General features: G+C 40.8%; 1 protein-coding gene across 1 annotated transcript in view; it reads right to left on the bottom strand.

The window, feature by feature from the left end:
* Positions 1 to 658: 658 nt before the first annotated feature.
* Positions 659 to 13,982, bottom strand: part of LOC144692210 (bromodomain-containing protein 3-like) — a 90,488-nt gene continuing 77,164 nt past the window's right edge. Inside the window, exons 17-18 of the mRNA XM_078560781.1 lie at positions 10,597 to 10,768; positions 659 to 2,461 (exon numbers count right to left, since the gene is read on the bottom strand). Coding sequence (XP_078416907.1) covers positions 2,393 to 2,461; positions 10,597 to 10,768 — 241 coding nt within the window. The 3' untranslated portion in view covers positions 659 to 2,392. The remainder of the gene's footprint in view (positions 2,462 to 10,596; positions 10,769 to 13,982) is intronic.

Raw genomic sequence — 13,982 nt, 5'->3', positions numbered from 1 at the left:
TCATAAAGTGTTAGGCTTTAGGAAAAGAAACATCTGATTCGGCACTTCATCAAAAGATTGGGGAGAGAGAGAGAGAGGCAACTGCTGAGAAATGCTGACAGTTGCATACCCAAAGGAACAATAGCTATCTACCTAGATGGTGAACTGCAGGAATGCTACTTTGAAAGATCTCAGCTGGTACAGTTCACTGGACAGAGTGCATCATTGAGATGCTGTGCTCCGTGTCAGGCAAGGTTGCCTCATAGCAGAAAGTAGCAACATATCCTCTGATTGTTATGAAATGGTGATGCTTTGACAACTTTGAAGTCTGCTGCAAATCAAGCTTACATTGCTTTTAATGCATGTACATCTTCAGTCAAGCCTGATTTGACAGACCTAAACAAAATAATCAAAGTTAGTCCTAGAGTCCCACAGCCATTTTGGGGGGTTGAGGGGAGTGGAGATTGGAGATACAATGCCAATTTTACTCCAAGTCAGCAAATTAAAAATCCATCCATTTCAGCATATCAATACACCAAATGGCTTGGCTGGACAGTCTTAATCTTGAGATCTTTAAGATATATAAGTAAACTATAAATAGCCAACAAAAAGGCAGCTCCAAGGAACAATACTAATGGCAATAATCAGACATATTGAAAGACTTTAAATTTAGTGCTAGTTTATTACAGAATGAATGTAACAAAACATTCAGTAATAGAACCAGTGACCTCATCTCCAAAACAAAAATTCTAAATGGAACAGAAAGATAACATAGCTAGACCATCACATTAATAGAGGTTGTTTTCCCTTAAAAAAAAAGAGCTGTTTTGAGAAATTTGACACCAAATGTGACCAGCTCATTCTTAAAGTCAACAATGCAACATGTTCAGTGTTTCATTCTATAATGATGAAATACAAAATCATATGCTAAATTTATGCATATAGTTTTTTTTTAAATGCACATGGATCAACTTCATACAGTAAATGCTAGATTACAAACAACCAATTTGTGAAGAATTAATACAAATTAATGCACAGATATACTGACAAAAACCAGAACAATAATCAGTAATTAATAGGAAAAGAGGTTAAAAAATGTCCACTATATTTGGTGCAACTAAAGTTTGACTGTATATAATTCTCTCATTAACCTCATAATACCACAGATCTCTAACAGATATTTTTCTTCTGGGTTTATCTACATGTGTACACAAAACTATTTCATCCATAATATCCATTGTGCACTAAGTTCCCCCATTCAACGCAAGTCCTACAAATTCAATAAGACATTAACCAAGGATAACTGGAGTTTAGAGGGGTGGATTGGATTGGAGGGAACAGGAGTTGTAATGGAAAGCACGAGGTCAAAAATATACTACTATCTCCTCCCAAAAACCAAAGATCGCATACTGAAACATTACACTGATGAATAAACTTCAACAATAACATTAGAAAAACTACTGCAGATTGTTTTTGAAAGGGAAAAATTCTTCACTTTTATCTAGTTGCTAGCAACTGCAAATATGTCATCAGTTCCAAAGCAGGGAAACTAGGAAAGTGCAAATTTTGGAAATGCAACCTAATTACAGAAAATAGTGAGATCCAGTCACAGGCATTTTAAAAGAAAACCTGCTTATTTGATGTCTGATGCCAAGTGTGAAAAGAAAATCACAACATGCATATTTATTAACTCAATAATTTTAATGCCAAGGTCAAAACATTAGGGTAGAAAAAAAATTACATCACATCTTTTTCCCTAATGTAACAGTCAACTTATTTGAATAGTATGATTCTCTAAGTTAACTTGGAATATTATTCCTTGTCCCTTCAATTCTTTTCCAATACAAGTATTTGAAATTACATCACTGCTGTAAACTGGTTAATTCAAAATGAAAGTTTTGTAACTACAATGAGCTGTAAGCCATTTGTGCAAGTAGATGAAATTTTCATTTTTCTGAGATCTTTTGTGTTATAAACCAGTTATCCCTAAATACTCAAAACATAGATCACATTCTCTTTTAACTTCAGGTTTTTTTAAAAGGGACAAAAGGGACATGTTGCCCCATTTGCAAGTTTGCTTTATCTAGTAGGAACCATAAACCCCAAACAGTTTGCCAACATAATGGTAAATGCACAATGCATTTCATTTCTGTGAAGAGCTTTGGGATATTTGAAAAATGCAAGAACAACAGGTGCTATGCAAATGCAAGTTCTTCCATCTTCCTCTGTGTATGGGGAGCATCGCAGTAAGCATTTGGTGGTCAAACTGATGTAAGGGTCTGTTAATAACCAATGTCCAGAATATGCTGAAAAGAATGCAAAACTCAGAACTGTCATTTCAGATCATCTCAGTCATCATGAAGATACGATATTTACTTTTGCATGATCTGAGTCCAAATTATTTCCAAGATTTCTAATAAAGATTTTCTTCAAATGTTGCCATAATATCACTCTGTAAATTCATATCAATGGTAGTCGCCATCTGTAAAGAAATGGAGATAAAGGTTATTTTTTTTTTAAATCATTCATTGGGATGAGATTATTCTTGACAAAGCCAGGATTTGTTGCCCATCCCCAGTTGCCTTTTGAGGTGGTGGTGGTGAGCCACCTTCTTGAATTGTTGCAGTTCCTGTGATGTTGGTACAACTACAGTGACCTTATGGAGGGAGTTCCAGGTTTGTGACAGTGAAGGAACAGCAATATAGTTCCATGTCAGAATGGTATGTGGCTTGGAGAACTCTCAGGTGGTGGTGCATCCTTGCATCGGCTGCTCTTGTTCTTTTTGGTGGTAGAGTTTTCAGGTTTGGGAGGGGCTGTCCAAAGCAGGCTTGGGGAGTTGCTGCAGTGCATCTTGTAGGTGGTACACACTGCTGCCACTGTGTGCCAATGGTGAAGGGAGTGAATGTTTAAGGTGGTGGATGGGGTGATCAAGCAGGCTGCTTTGTCCTGGATGGTGTTGAGCATTGAGTGTTGTTGGAGTTGCACTCGTTCAGGCAAGTGGAGAGTATACCATCACACTCCTGACTTGTACTCGAGAGTCATTCTATTTAAAACTATGAATTCCTTTTAAAATCTCAGAAGAGAAACCCATTACGTTGAAACTCCTGTAAGACAGAAAATCAGTTTGAATTTCCCAGAAATGGTTTAAGTGGTTAAGAATTCCTAGAAAAAGAAAATTTAGATGCTAATTACAAAAGGATTGGCTTAATTCTTAGCTTTCCCATATTATTTTGTTCACCGTTTTGTGGAGAAGGATGTCTGCTGTAAGTAGATAACTAAATGGCTGTTACTAATACTGGTTTGTCTTCCATAAAATGTTTGTATTTTAAACTGCAAAATCAAGATCTATAGGATTGATCTACCACTTTAAAATGCTGGAGGATGATCTTATGGGAGGTATAGATTATCCTCCTTTTTCTTAGCAGCCCCTTGGGGTTGAGGATGATTTGCTTCCACTCTAGTCCAACCAGTGATCTGCAGACTCCGCCACATGTGGGGTAGGTGATGCTTGAAGGGTCAGGTATGAGTTTTTCGGAAGTTTGTGCGCTCTCTCTGCTGCCTCGACTTCGCTTCTGCGTTCTGCCAACGAAGTGTGTGTTTGGTGCCTTCCCGAATAAACCTTCGCTATTTTAGCCTGTCACAAGCCAGGGTCTCCCATGAGTCAGTGGGGATGTTTGATCTCTTCAAGAATGCTTTTGAGGAAATCCCTAAAGTGTTTCCGCTATGTTACTGGGAGTCTCCTGCTGCGACCGAGTGGAGCAATTTCTTCCGGAGTTTGGCGTCAGGCATACGAATGACGGGGCTGGTTTTGAATGATTGGTACCTTGATGCTGGGCATGTTGGCTTGGGGGAGGATGCTGCAGTTGGACCACCTTCCTTGCCACAGGATTTGGAGGATCTTGCAAATACATCACGGATGGTATTTTCAATGCCTTGAGGTGCCTGCTGTAGGTTGTCCAAGTCTCTGAAGCGTATAGGAGCAAGGGTATCACTGCTGCCTGGAAACCATGGTCTTTGTCTCAGGTTTGAGATCCAGGTCCTCAAATACTCTTCTCCTCAGTGAGCTGAGTTGGCACATTGGAGGCAATGTCTGCCTTTGCGAGAGGAAGGGTCCCAAGATTTGGAAAAATGGCCACGTTTTCAGGGTCTCATCATTGATCTTAATCGATGCGGCAGGGGTGGGGGAGTGGGGGGAGGTGCTGCGCTGTAGGACCTGGTTGGAATAGGACCTTAGTTCTCGAGGTATTTAGTGAAAGACCCATGTTCTCATATGCTTTAGTTTGAGTGAGCGCACACAACCTTCATCTGAAGACTGAAGCTCAATGGCTGAGTGTAGAGTGATTTTCAGGGGTGTAGTGCTGCCAGAACGCTGCTCCAGCATCTCTGACCAGGGCCCGGGAGAAAGGAGTGCTTAGAGTTCCAATTTTTTGAAGCTGGTCTGTCAGGTCAATTTTACATGTTGCTGCAGTGCTGCTGGGGAGGTTGCGGGGAGGGGAGTGGGGAGGAGTTTGGAAGGATAGCAGGAATCGTTATTTGGTTCCATAAATGTCAACTTTACAAATGAACCAAATCACAGATAAACTAAGTGTTTTTGTTATTTTTAAAATTTTTCTTAAAAGTACTGACATTTCTTTTTAAAGATGATATTGTTTCTTTTGTTCTGGAAGAGTGCACAGTAAAGACTTGAAGTGAAAGACTTTTAGAATCAGCTTGTCCTTTTAAACACGTTTTAAACTAGTTAATTATTTTTCACACCACTGTGGCCTTTATTTAGTGGAAAGCCACTGAGTCATTCTTCTGAATTTGCTCAGGCTATCAAACCAAGAAGTAGGAATCTGCAAAAATTCCCAGCAGTGATCCCCTGATTTCACAATTTCAATTTACAATCGGGCGGTGCTAGAAAAGTTAAAGGGTCCCAAACCAGATAAACCACATGAACAAAAATCATAATGAAGGATGCAAAAGAATGTAGTTCGGAAGTCAGTCATTATTAATACAAAGTTTATTAATATAAATCAAATGAGCAGCAGCCTCGAAAACAATTCCTGCACCACTGCCAGGTCTTCTCTCATGGTTTGTCATGTTTTGAGAAATCCCTTTACACTTGTCCTGATGTCTTGGTACATTTTTGTGCAGCAGTAACGTGTTAACTAAGTAATATCTAAAGCTACTACAATTAGAATGTATAATGCTCCAAAATGAGCACCAAGAGTACAAATGTCAGTGATCGAGGTCCTGAATGCAATTTACGTTTTTAAAGCAATTAGGAAAATGTTAATTACAAAAATATATATATATATATATATATATATATATATATGTAGACGTGGTGCCAAGTACAAAACAATTTGTATTGTCCTGAAGGTGGCAGGAGGAGGATGCAGCTATTTAACATAATGTTTAAACCAGCGTCCTCATATTTTTTGCGCTCTTTCCTCTGCCAATTTTACATTCTGGTCCGAAAGTTACATGTGCTCTGGGGATTGGCCAGAAAGTTTTTGCGAGCATCCTGATTGGTGAAGAAGTTTCACAGGGGCAGGGTCAGTTGAGCAGGACAAAGGAAATGAACCTCACTTATCACTTTTCCATGTTTCAAATTGAGGGAACTCCCAGGCAACTTTAAATGGAAGCAAAAATACCTGGAAAAACTCAGCAGGTTTGACAACATCTGCAGAGAGGGATACAGTTGACATTTCGACTCCGTATGACCCTTCATCAGAACTAAAAAATATAGAAATGAGATGAAATATAAGCTGGTAGAGGGGGGTGGGAGGGATAGGTAGAGCTCGATAGGGGGCCAGTGATAGGTGGAGGCCAAGAAGAGACTGCCAAAGATGTCAGCAAAGGACAAAGGGGTGTTGACGGTGGTGATATTATCTAAAGGATGTGCTAATGGGGATATTAAGGGTAGCAAGCAGGACAAGCTAGTGGCAGATGGCCCTAGTGGGGGTGGGGGAGAAGGGATCGAAATGGGCTAAAAGGTGGAGATGAAACAATAGATTGAAATAAATTTAAAAATAGGTGGGAAAAGAAAAATATATTTGTAAAAAGAAACAAATTATAAATTATTGGAAAAAGGGGGATCGGAAAGGGGGTGGGGATGGAGGAAAGATCTGAAATTGTTGAACTCAATATTAAGACTGGGAGACTGTAAAGTGCCTAGTCGGAAGATGAGGTGCTGTTCCTCCAGTTTGCGTTGAGCTTCACTGGAACATTGCAGCAGGCCAAGGACGGACATGTGGGCATGACAGCAGGGTGGTAGGTTGAAATGGCAAGCGACAGGGAGGGTCTGGGTCATGCTTGTGGACAGACCGAAGATGCGTTTGGTCTCTCCAATGTAGAGGAGACTGCATTGGGAGCAGTGAATGCAGTAGACTAAATTGAGGGAAGTGCAAGTGAAGCGCTGCTTCACTTGAAAGGAGTGTTTGGGCCCTTGGACGATGAGGAGGGGGGAAGTAAAGGGGCAGGTGTTGCACCTTCTGTGGTTGCATGGGAAGGTGCCGTGGGAAGGGGTTGAGGTGTAGGTGGTGATGGAGGAGTGGACCAGGGTGTCCCGGAGGGAACTATCCTATGGGAAGGCCCATCTCCCACGCATCCGCCCTCACACCTTCCTCTCCCTCCCAGAACCATGATAGGGTACCCCTTGTCCTCACTTTTCATCCCACCAGCCTCCGTGTTCAAAGGATCATCCTCCACCATTTCTGCCAACTCCAGCATGATGCCACCACCAAACAGATCTTCCCTTCACACACCCCCCACCAACCCCCTCCGGGATACCCTGGTCCACTCCTCCATCACCCCCTACACCTCAACCCCCTCCCACGGCACCTTCCCATGCAACCGCAGAAGGTGCAACACCTGCCCCTTTACTTCCCCCCTCCTCACTGTCCAAGGGCCCAAACACTCCTTTCAAGTGAAGCAGCATTTCACTTGCACTTCCCTCAATTTAGTCTACTGCATTCGCTGCTCCTAATGCGGTCTCCTCTACATTGGAGACACCAAACGCAGACTGGGTGACTGCTTTGCGGAACACCTTCGGTCTGTCTGCAAGCATGATCCAGACCTCTCTATCGCTTGCCATTTCAACATACCACCCCGCTCTCATGCCCACATGTCCGTCCTTGGCCTGCTGCAATGTTCCAGTGAAGCTCAACGCAAACCGGAGGAACAGCACCTCATCTTCCGACTAGGCACTTTACAGTCTTCCAGACTTAGTATTGAGTTCAACAATTCAGATCATGAACTCTCTCCTCCATCCCCACCCCCTTTCCGATCTCCCTTTTTCCAATAATTTATAATTTGTTTTTTTTACAAATATATTTCTCTTTTCCCACCTATTTTTAAATTTATTTTGATCTATTGTTTCATCTCCACCTTTTAGCCCATTTCAATCCCTTCCCTTCCCCCCATCCCACCCCCACGAGGGCCATCTTACACTAGCTTGTCCAGCTTGCTACCCTTAATGTCCCCATTAGCACATCCTTTAGATAATATCACCACCGTCAACACCCCTTTGTCCTTTTATCTATGACATCTTTGGCAGTCTCTTCTTGGCCTCCACCTATCACTGGCCCCCTATCAAGCTCTACCTATCCCTCCCACCCCGCTCTACCAGCTTATATTTCATCTCATGTCTATATCTTTTAGTTCTGATGAAGGGTCACACGGACTCGAAACGTCAACTGTATCCCTCCCCGCAGATGCTGTCAAACCTGCTGAGTTTTTCCAGGTATTTTTGTTATTGTTCTAGATTTCCAGCATCCGCAGTATTTTGCTTTTATTTAAATGGAAGTATTTTGATTTTTGATTTTAAAAACTAACTTACTGGACTGTTTAATGACTAAAAGAATAATAACACCTCAATGGAACTGTTTCATTTTCCCTCCCAACACCACCAAAGCAATGAGTAATTAACAGGATAAGCCTATTCGGGTAAGGCTTTGCCAACAAAAATAAGGATTTACCACTTTGTTTCATGGGTTGAGTCCTGTATTAAGGTGGAGTGGGGATCATTTTCATTTCTATGGCTCTCCCTGAATTTAAAGTAATCCTTGAGTTCCATATACTGCATTTATCTGATCATTGAGCGATGTTGTGTGATTGACTGACTACATGGCCAAGATCAGGCAGTTCGAGATCTGTTCAGGCACCCAAGTCCATTCCTAGAACTTTTTTTGGTTAGGTTAATACTGAGATGTTTTCATTAAGCACATTGTAAAAGGTTAACTTGGCCCTGCACTGATATGCTGTTAACTGTTGCATCTCAAACATTTCCCAGTACCGTACTAAAGAAATTTGAAGCTATTTGGTTTCTCTCTGCACAGATGTTTCCAAACCTGCTGAATATTTGCAATATTTTCTGTTTTCTAAAAATATTCAGATTTGCAGTATCTATTTTGCACTTTTTTTTTTGGTGTTGACTCTGGCATTAAGGGGGGGGGGGGGTGGGGGTCGTGGAAGTTAGCTGTAAAGGAAACAATACTTTCCACTGATCTGCTTGTACTTTGTTCATTCACTGAATGATGAAACTGATTATCTGTGGATTCACCAGGGGCTTTTGCTTGGTGACACTTTCTCAGCCCTAGCTTCTGACTGCAGTATTCGCACCCTGTATTTAAATGTACCCTCCCAGAGGCTGCTCCACATCCCCTAATCCAGTAACCTGGAGAAGCGGGTCAGAATCCACCTCCCCGCCCCCCTTCCCTCTGCTCCTGTATTTCCTTTAGAATTGTACTGTTTATTTTTTGTCACCCCTCCATGTTCTTCTGACCAAAAATGTATCATTTCACACATCTCTTAAATTTCATCTCCCAAGTGTCTTCCCATTCCACCAGCCCCTCTATATCCTCTTGAAGTTTATCACTATCCACCTCAGTTCACAATACTTCCAAGTCTTGCATCATTTTCAAATTTTGAAATTGTCTCCTGTACACTGAGGTCTAGGTTATAAATATAAATCAAGAAAAGCAGTAGGCCCTCTATATACCATCCCCCAGTGAGAAGTAAGGTTTTCTATAATTCATCTTTTAATAGGCTTGAGTTAAATAATTAAACTGCTGCATAATTAAATTATAGCTATGCTAAAGATTAAGGATTCAAAATAGCAAATGGTCCAAAATAAAATGCCTTCCTGCACTAATATTTTTCATGTAAAAAGCATAGGTTTACTGACGTTTGGGGACTCAAATGATTAATACATAGGAAAACAACGTAATAGAAGATTTAGAAATGATAAGGCCAACACATTTACATATATAAATATAACACATATAGCACTGGCACCGCAAGTTTGGCACTACATCCTTTGGTGATTTTAGTTTTGGATTGAATGGTTTCCTGTCTGTTCTGTAGATTACCTCCGCGCCCATGTGTAATTTGAAGGTGAGGTGCAGTATTGCAGTGAGGAAGATGAAAGGAGTCGGTGTGATGACACACCCTTGTTTGACCCCAGTCTTCACTGAGATAGGGTCTGCGGTGCTTCCATTGGAGAGGATCACAGCTTTCATGTCATTGTGGAGTAGGCAGAGGATGGACAAATTTATGAAGGCAGCCAAATTTGAGGATACACCATAAGGCTTCATGGTTGACAGAATCAAAGGCTTTTGAGAAGTCAAAAAAGGCCATATGCAGTAGCTATTGCTTGCATTTTTCTTGAGCTTGCTGCACAATGAAGATTAGGTCTGTGATATCCATCGATGGGCAAGATGCACAGGCTCTGGAAGAAGTTCTTTGGCCACTGGGGGTGGGGGTGGGGGGGGGGGGGGTGGTCCCAGACAGATTACTCCTAGTAACTAAAAGCAATTTCTACTTAGGGTTGTTTATTCTGATTTCCTGGGCATGTTATCATAAGTTCACTAAAATCTCTAGACGAGGATGGATAATTGAAATTAACCACCTGCATTGAGTGTGTATGACAGCCAAAATAATCTGAGGTAAGGTTCGAAAAGACCCAGGAGATTAATGACAAAGGTGCCAGGTTGAGAGAAAAATATCTGGTCAATATGGTAGTCGTAAGATTGTTTGAACATAGCAAAAAGTGACCGTTCTTTGAGGCAACTAAGTTGATCAGAGATGAATATTTGAACCATTCCACCCTTGGGTTCCTTAGACCTCTTTGGGTAACAGAGGCATGAAATAAGCTGCTAGAAAAGGCCACTGAAGCAGAAGACATGGTTATGTTCAGGGACAGCTGTATGGATATATGGAGAGCAAGGAAATTTGTTTAAAATATGGGTAGGTGTAGTTAAGCATTAAAATTGCTCAAGACAAATACTGTAGTTTGTTTAAAAAAAAAAACCACTCGGTTGACTCCCAGTCCATTACATTGTATTGTAGCACCACCAAAATCGGGGCATTTCTTAATAACTACAAAGAAGCAACTCAAATTGCAGACTCAACTGCTATGACAAATTAATTTTGTGTTAGGTTCCTACTGTGAAAGAAGGATTGCCTGTGTGCGGCTTTTACCAATGGGTGGAAACAGTTTCTTAGAAATGGAAAAGTTATCAGGAAAACTACCACCTTGAGTACAATACAATTCACATTATTTTACAATGACTAAATAGTTAAATAGTAACAGTCTTAGTTTCTTGGAAAGTATTGTCTTGGGCTACTTACCGCTTCTCTTCTTCTACGCTCTTGTTCCTTTTTCCTGGCCAGCTCTCTTTCTTTTTCTAGTGATTCTTGCTGTGCCTCATGCTCGTCTTGCATTTTCTGCTCTGCGCATTTCTCATCGACCTCGTCTTGAGCTCTTTGACTCTCTTCCACAATACTTTCCTTCTCTTTTTCTCTGCAACACAAGTGTTGCTTCAGTGTGACGTCTTGAAAGGAAATTTTGTTTGTATACAATACAAAAGAAAGTTGGTAACCAGGAGTGATTACAAGGCAATAATCAGTTGACAGGTTCAGACTGCAAGAATTGCTTGACACAATCTGATTTTTGAAATTAGATCATTGCAATATATGCTTTTTTCTAAATAAAATTAGTTTCAGTCTTGCAACTGGGTTCTACATATTGTTATGATCCCAGCTGAGATTACCACTGGGCAAGTCAGATCCCAGTGTGGTACCTGGCTTGATAGATTCTAACTTTTAATTTTTGTTTAGAAATGAGGAGTGTGGCTAGCTACTGAACAGAGTCAGAGTTTTAACAAAAGAATAAAACATTTATTAAACAAGAAAAAGATGAACTATATTACACGACTCCTTCACCCAAAACCATACCTTTACAGATGTATATAGATTTGCAAGGATAACACAAGTTACAAAATCTTACACACTAATTTCACAGTAAGGATACAGTCCATGTAAACCAATAGGCAACCTGTGGTTGGACACACCACACTCAAACCCAGTGACAGATGCCACCCAAAGCAGATGCTATAGATTTCTCATCAACTTCCTCTGACACTCGTCACACCATGAACCAACCGGTCTCACTGAACTCCATCTATCTCCCAAGGGTTTCCAATCTCCATTCACGAAGAACTCGCCTTGGAATTTTTTCTCAAACTACGCTTTCACTTGGACGTCTTCAACAAGGATCCACCTCCAGGGTTTCAACCTCTGCTTCTTTGTTCCTCTTCCCTGGGTTGCCACACGTATTCAAGCTTCACCTTCCACGCGCACTCAGACTCAGCCATGCCAACAGAACACCACTGTTTCAGAGGCCCATAGTATGGAGTCATCAACCTTTGGCTGTCTCCTCAGATCTCCTGACTTCTCTTAAGCCCACTTTGTCTCGATTCTGCCCCCACAGCTTTGATTTCAACTTGGAGCCTTTTCCTCTGCTCCTTACTTTCAATTCAACAGAACAGGACCAGTTCAGATTCCTGTTCTTTTCCCTTGACTTTACTGTCTTCCTGGGACAATCTTCTGCTCCCTGCAGCTCCCTTCCTGCCTGCTTTGGCAGTTTCTGTGGAATGCCCTATCAACAGAACTCAAATTGCTTTTCTGTTTCTCCCTGTCTCTGTGGGCCATTACTATGCAACAGCAGAGCTTTTTATACTTTGTTTTAACTTCCCTAATCTGCTAACCTCCCTTGAAACACAGCTCTCCACTTCAAGGGTTGTAAAACCTCATTAAAATGCAGGTATACAAACAAACACCACAGACGTGCAGACATCATCTCTGAGAAACATCTAAATGAAACTAGACCAAGGTTTCACCCTTTTAACCTCACAAATAAATAAAATATAAATTACGCTTAAAACCATAGCTTATTCCTAAAACACACAACTTACTTAAAACAATCTCTAGTTCCTAACAATATCCTATTATATTGAGTGATTGCTGCAACAGAAGCCAATAGCTAAAACACTTTCATGTTGAACAGATGTTTGCACACTAGACAAAATGACTACCACCTCATAGCCTACCATAAAATAACTTCCAAACAATTAATGGGAAATGCTACATAACTACTTTTGATGTTGCTTTTCCTTAATCTTTAATATGTTAGTTTTCAAACAGGAACTTGAGGTAGAAAATAAATTTAGGAAATGTTCTAAAACTTTGTGCAATGCCTATGCCTAGTGCTCTTTGGCTACTTTTGATGTGTACAAGCCCTGATTTGCAACTACATGCTGGGATCCTGAGAAACAGTGATAATATAAATACACCCTGGACAGTTAACAGATCCAAAGATCACATGGTCAGCAACGAGATACAGGGTGCATGCTTGGAAGGAATTTTCTCGTTGAGAGAAGGACTTTCAAAGTATGGTATAGCAGATTTATTCGAAAACAGAAGCAACATGGTACTAAAGGGGCAGTAGTAATTTGCTTACAAAATTGATGTGGGATGAACAGATGCTTTTCTGAAGAAAAGATCTGTGTAGTGGGGTCCCCCAAGGATTGGTGTTCAGGCATTTACTTCTCTTGTTATATACAACTGACCTGGACTTGGGTATAGGGAGTACAATGTCAAAGTTACTGACTGATACAAAATTAGCAACATAGTGAATAGTGAAAAGGGTGGTAGCAGACTTCAGGAGGACAGAGACTGGTGAAATGGTCAGACACATGACAGATGCAATTTAATGGGTATAGTTGTGGAGTGACACACTTTGGGAGAAACAGCATGCAAAGGAATTGTAATATAAAAAAGTGTACTATTTTGAAGGCATGCAAGAGCAGAGGGATCAGAGGGGTGCATATTCAAAAATCCTTGCAGGTGTCAAGGCAAATGAGGAAGATAGCTGAGAAAGCATGTGGAATATTTGGCTTTGTAAGCATGGTCATTGAATGCAAAAATGTTATGATAAATGTTTACAAATCATTGGTTAGGCCTCAGTTGGAGTGGTGTGTATAATTCTATGTGCTACACTTTCATAAGAATGTCAAGGCCTTCTAGAGGGTACAGAGGCTTACTAAAATACCAGGAATGAGGGAGCTTAGTTATGTGCAGATTGGAGAATCTGGGATTTTCCTTAGAGTAGATCAAGTTTAGGAGAGCAGTTTTGATAATTCCTGCTTGCTCCTATTTTCTCTGGCAAGTGGGTCAGCAACCAGATATCATAGATTTAAAATAATTGGCAAAAAACCTAGAGGGGGAATGAGAAGAAATTTCTTCACACAGATGGTCATCAAGATCTGGAATGAATTACCTGGAAGCATGGTGGATTCAAATTCCACAATAGCATTCAAAAGGCAATTAGACATGTACAGCATTGGCCACATTCAGGAAACATTTTTAAAAAAAAACTTGATAGTAGGACTGACACCATTATGGCCCGTTCAGGTTGGGGAACAGAGCTGCAAATTAATCCTGAGGAGAAACACAGAACTTGGGAAAGCATGCAAGTGCTCAAGCTCTAACTAAGAGTGATAAGATGAATCCGCCACAAGTTGGAAGCACTGTTGGGTCACTGCATGAACAGATTGGCTTTCAAATAGCGTTGGGCCACAAACAAAAAAAAAACAAATCCCCAATTTGCCTGATACTGGCCACACTAAGTTTGTTTTTTTGAGTGAAACTACAGGTGTGAAACCTACATGAGAAAT

This window comes from Cetorhinus maximus, chromosome 17 (genome assembly GCF_964194155.1).
Source record: "Cetorhinus maximus chromosome 17, sCetMax3.hap1.1, whole genome shotgun sequence".
Lineage (NCBI taxonomy): Eukaryota > Metazoa > Chordata > Chondrichthyes > Lamniformes > Cetorhinidae > Cetorhinus > Cetorhinus maximus.
The sequence above is the reverse complement of the archived record's forward strand: the minus strand, read 5'-3'. Positions and strand labels throughout refer to the sequence as shown.